The following is a 5,902-nucleotide window of genomic DNA, read 5'->3' as shown; positions in this document are numbered from 1 at the left end:
CCTTAATGCAGCACTCCCCATAGCTCCTTTCGGACAGTTCCCGGGCAAACTCCCTCTGTTGGCTTCTCCTCTGCCACCTACTCTATTTTTCTGCCTAAAAAGGCTTAAGACTTTCTCTTAAAAAGATCAGGTGAAGAACTGTGGCTGTACTCTGGGGTTTTACTTCAAGAGCAAGGAATGTACTAGATGTGGAGAAAAGAAAACTGTGTCAAGAAAGAAGCAGTGTTTGGGAGACCAATCCAAAGTGCTGCTTCAGCATATGAACAGAGATTAGAACTCCAAGGTTCAAAGCAAATTGCATTCTTCCTCTTAGAGTTTGCGCTTTACATCCTCTTTGTTGTATTGATCTCCTTTTTAGAATAAGGTGTCTAAACCTGCATACAGCAAACACACCAAGTGCGATATCATGAGTGCTGCTGGAGATTATTTTGAGGGATCTGTCATTTTTTTATTACTAATAATGGTGATAAATGGGCTTGAATGAAAAAAAAATCACATTTGTCTGAATATCTTGTCACAGTTATCTAAATGTATCTCCCAGTTTCCATTGACCATTGCCATATGTATATAATATTATTTCTTGTGCTCAGGGCTAACTAAGGCCAATGTACCACTCAAGTTCTACCTCATACTTATTTTAGAGAGCACCTACTATATTCAAATAAATGGTTATGTTTTCAGTTTATTCAAATAATAATTTGATTAATCACTAACAGGGCATTTTGGAAAGGGACATGCAAATATCTTGTTCCATGGACTAGATACTTCATAACAGGATAAATGCCAGATTTGAATCTTCATGAAATGACCTGGCTATATATGAACAGGTGAAACGTAATTTTCATCCTGCTTTTGAACCTATGCAAAAAGGACTAAGCTTTGTATACCCATGAGCCAGACATGAACAGTCTTCTAAACCTAGCCTTCTGGAAACCAAGTCTTCTGGAAAGTCTTGAGAAGTGAGCTACAAACTAAGAATTAAAGATGAAAAAGTCTTCAGTGCCTGTTGCTATTTTTTATCTGATGATCTCAGCAATGGAATTATCAGCAGGAGTTGTTACAAATGGATATATCGTTGCCTTAAATTGTATCGACTGGGCCAAAAGCAGAAAACTGACTTCCTATGATAAGATCATAACCAGTCTGGCCTTCTCCAGATTTTGCCTACAATTCTTGGTGACATTAGACAATGTTTTATCTAAGGTATATCCAAGTATCTTTGATAGACTTCAAGCACTACAGCTTTACTTTGTTATCTGGATGTTCACAAACCAAGTGAGTCTCTGTTTGGCAAGCTGCCTTTCTGTGTTCTACTGTTTGAAGATTGCCACTTTCAACCAGTCCCTCTTCAGCTGGTTAAAATTGAAAATCTCCAGACTGGTGCCATTGCTCCTTCTGGGCTCTGTGCTGTATTGCCTGGTTACCACAGTTGCTTTTACATTGTTCATCTATTCCTATTCTGTATCCTCTCACAACTCTACAGATCTATCAACAAATAGCACAATGTCAGACAATATGAAGAACCTTGTGGAGTTCACTTTTCTGATACACAGCGTAGGATCTGTTTTCCCCCTTACTGTTTTTATTGCTTCATCTGTTCTGTTAATCATATCCCTTTGGAGACACATCAGGAAAATGAACCTTAATTCAGATCTTAATCCAAGTTTTAGGAACCCCAGCACGGATGCTCATGTTCGTGCTCTTAAATCTGTGATGTCCTTTTTCATCATCTACAATATTTATTTTGTGGCTTCAACATTCTCAATAGGAAACTTATCCTATTTGACTGCTGAATGGATAATTAAGGTGTGTACATTTGTAGCTGCTGCCTATCCTTCTGTACACTCCATTATCTTGATTCTGGGCAACCCCAAATTAAAACTGGCCTCAGCAAAAATTCTGCATTCTGCCAATTGCTGGTTCAGAGAGGTTACTTCATAATATCTATTCCTGTCCTTCCAGATCAAGAATGTTCACTTCCTTCGTAAAGCAGAGTAGTGGAAAAAAATCTTTGATTTTCCTCTTTGTTTCCACATTTTCCAGTCTATTATTAACTTGAAATCTTTCTTATTGCTATAGTACTAAAGCCACTGACAATTTCCAAGAAGATCCTTTGCACATTCCCCACAAATTCCCATTCAAACTTTTCCAGTGGCCATGAGTATTTCCTGAAGCAGCAATGCTATCCTTTTAAGAAGAGACTTCTTATTGTATCAGATGTTTGATGTGGATATATGATTAAGAAAAACAGAAATTTCATTTGCCTATCATGGATTCGCCGAGGACTGAAATTTGGTCTTCACTGGGGAATGACATTTCTGTTTATAAGCAGATAAACCAGGCATTTCTAGAAATGAAATGTGCAAAGTGCAACCCATGCATGGATTGGTCCATGCCATTCTTGTGAGAGAAAGGACAGTCACAGGACTGACCACTGGAATTTAATAAAAAAGTCCAGTCCATTAGATTTCGCTGTCCACCAGCATCTAGAACAGTTATCTGGATGATAAAGCTTAGTTAGAATCTGGCACAAAATTACTATAGCCACCTTCTTTTAATAAGTACCTGTGTCATTATCTGACCTGCAGTGAAAGGCTACAATGGAAAAACATGCATGAAATTGTCAGATACAGAGATAACAACTTGAATCACTGAAATAATAGTTGTCCAATACAGAGAACTGTTGAAATAATTGTTATTTCTACTTTGAAATAACAATTGTTGGATACAGAAAAGCCAACTTGAATAATTGAAATAACTGTTGTAGGGGCCACATTGTGAAAAGGATACCCTCCTTTTTTGAGAGACTGTTTCTGCCCACAATTCAACTGAGTGCAGAAATCGGAGTACTTGCATCTCTACCTACATGTGGATAAAACTGGCAATTTTGCAGGACTAAACATCACTCAAAGAAAGAAGCTTAGTCTCAGCCCTTTGAAATTTACCCTGTTATACTAAAAAGTTTATGCTTGATCCATATATTTTTTCAAAGTAACATAATCATACAGTTAGTTATACAAATCATCTATTAGATACATCTTACTAGTGAATTGTTTGGTAATTTAGTAAGAAGTTTGAACATAAAGCATGAATAGCTAGGGTTGATAATACAGTACTGTGATAGAATATAGCTAAGAAAATGTAAATGTACGTGTATGGGAGGATCATTCATGATCATTGCTTGGATTAGAGACAATTTAAATAATAAAAATAAATTACTGTCAATATGGTAGTTAAGACTTTTAAAATTGTAATTGGAGGAGTTTGCAGGGTAGACAGTAACACCGGGGGGAGGGATAGATCAGTGGTTTGAGCATTGGCTTGCTTAAACCCAGGGTTGTGAGCTCAATCCTTGAGGGGGCCATTTGGGGATTGGTTCTGCTTTGAGCAGGGGTTTGGACTAGATGATCTCTTGAAGTCCCTTCTAACCCTAATAATCTATGATACTGTGTCCCACTGGAAAAAGAGAATTCCCCCTTTGAAAGGGACCCAGCATTGGCATCTAGACCTTGGGATGATCTGAGCCAATGAACATTAGAGATGTTTGAAAAATGGTGGTACTGTTTGTGAAAATTTTTTGCAATAGTTAGTTAAAATTTAAATAAACAAAGAGAACGGTCTTCTAAATATGATCTTTTCTGAGCTTCCGATCATGGTAATTTGGGACACATGACAGGTTGGAGAATATGTCTGTGTCAACTTATGAATATGTTTCTCTTTTATAAATAACATTATTGTATCTTTCAATGGATTAGAGCCTCCATATGGTAGCAAGACCCTGGCACACATGCTTAGAAATATGCAGCAAAGCCATTGTATAATTCTCAGCTACTTGAAGAATAGTTTTTTTGACAGCATGGTCTTTGAATAAATTCTCTCTTCACAGAAATGTGTTTGGGGAGATGTGGAATTCTACACAGGAGAAGGGAAGGGTTAAGAGGAAGTCTAGTCTGTAAACGAAGCTTATTGGAACATCTCTGAGGGTGAAATTTACCTGCATTTAGTTTCTTATTGTGTTAGGCTTAGAATTGTGTGTTTTATTTTATTTTGCTTGGTAACTTACTTCGTTCTGTCTGTTATTACTTGGAACCACTTAAATCTTACTTTTTATAGTTAATAAAATCACTTTTTACTTATTAACTAACCCAGAGCAACAATTAATTCCTGAGGGAGCAAACAGCTGTGCATTTCTCTCTTTCAGTGTTATAGAGGGTGAACAATTTATGAGTTTACCCTGTATATGCTTTATACAGAGTAAAACGGATTTATTTGAGGTTTGGATCCCACTGGGAACTTGGTATCTGGGTGTTGGAGACAGGAGCACTTCTTGAGCTGTTTTCAGTTAAGCTTTTTGGGGACGTGGTTCAGACCTGGGTCTGTGTCTGTAGCAGGCTAGCATGTCTGGCACAACCAGGCAAGGTACTGAAATCTCAAGCTGCCAGGCAAAATGGGCTTAGAGGTAATTCAGGTACAGCAGGTGGCAGTTCTCAAAGGGGTTTCTGTGACCCAACCCACTACAGAGACCATCTAACTGGAGCAGAGGGAAACAATCCCACACTTGGGATCCTCCTTCCAGATGATATTGTGGTATCCTCTTGCATTGAGGATACCTCTCCGGGGGAGGGAACTCCAGCTATAGAGACTGGTATTAGTAATCGGCAAAGAGACTGAGACTGGTATTAGTAATGGGCAATTTGATCACTATAGCTGATTATAACTGGGTTTGCGATGATCAGGAGAACTGCAATAATGACTTGCCTGCCTGATGCAAAGATTGAAGATCTCTCAAGACATCTCGATAGACTTATGTGTAGCGCTGGGGAGGAGCTGGTGTTCGTGGTATATGCAGGTACCAATGACATAGGGAAGGATCCTGGAGGCCAGATTTTAGGCTGCTAGGTAAGAGATTGAAATCCAGGACCTCCATGGTAGCATTCTCTGACATGCTCCCAGTTCCACGCACAGAGCCAGTTAGACAAGCAGAACTGCAGAGTCTCAATGCGTGGATGAGATGATGGTGTAGGAAGGAGGGGTTTAGATTTATTGGGAACTGGGGAAACTTTTGAGAAAGGGGGAGCCTATACAGGAAGTATGGGGTCCACCTAAACCAAAATGGAACCAGACTGCTGGCAGTTAACATTAAAAAGTTTGTAGAACAGTTTTTAAACTAAGGGCTGGGGAAAGCCGACAGGTGTGGAGGACCACATGGTTAGGACATCCCTTAGGGGAAGGTTTATTAATAGAGAATCTCTGTCCTAGTGAGGATGAGAGGATGAAAAATGATAAAATACAGACAGGGTCTGATCAGAAACAGTCAAATAAAAAAGAGTCCCATTCAATTACATTGTGTAATGGCAGACAATTAAAGGGAGACAAGTTTTTAAAGTCCTTATATACCAGTGCTAAAAATCTACGTAATAAAATGGGTGAACTAGAGTACCGTGTATTAAATGAGGATATTGATATAATAGACATCACAGAAACCTGGTGCAATGAGGATAATCAATGGCGTACAGTAATACCAGGGTACAAAATATATCAAAAGGACAGAACAGGTTGTGCTGGTGGGAGAGTGGCACTATATGTGAAAGAAAGCATAGAATCAAATGAAGCAAATATTGTAAATGAATCAAACTGTACCATAGAATCTCTATGAATAGAAATTCCATGCTCTAATAATAAGAATATAGCAATAGGGATATATTACCAACCACTTGACCAGAATGGTGACAGTGACTGTGAAATGCTCTGGGAGATTAGAGAGGCTATTAAAATTAAATAATAATAATAATAATAATAATAATAATGGGGGATTTCAATTATCTCCATATTGACTGGGTACATGTCACCTCAAGATGGGATGCAGAGATAAAGTTTCTTGACACCTTAAATGACTACTTCT

General features: G+C 38.4%; 1 protein-coding gene across 1 annotated transcript; it reads left to right on the top strand.

The window, feature by feature from the left end:
- Positions 1-984: 984 nt before the first annotated feature.
- LOC116816335 (taste receptor type 2 member 7-like) lies at positions 985-1,941 on the top strand. The gene has a single exon (XM_032765471.1). The coding sequence runs from the start codon at positions 985-987 to the stop codon at positions 1,939-1,941; it is 957 nt and encodes a 318-aa protein (XP_032621362.1).
- The last annotated feature ends 3,961 nt before the right edge of the window (positions 1,942-5,902 follow it).

The sequence above is a fragment of the Chelonoidis abingdonii genome, chromosome 3 (genome assembly GCF_003597395.2).
Source record: "Chelonoidis abingdonii isolate Lonesome George chromosome 3, CheloAbing_2.0, whole genome shotgun sequence".
NCBI lineage: Eukaryota > Metazoa > Chordata > Testudines > Testudinidae > Chelonoidis > Chelonoidis abingdonii.
The sequence above is the reverse complement of the archived record's forward strand: the minus strand, read 5'-3'. Positions and strand labels throughout refer to the sequence as shown.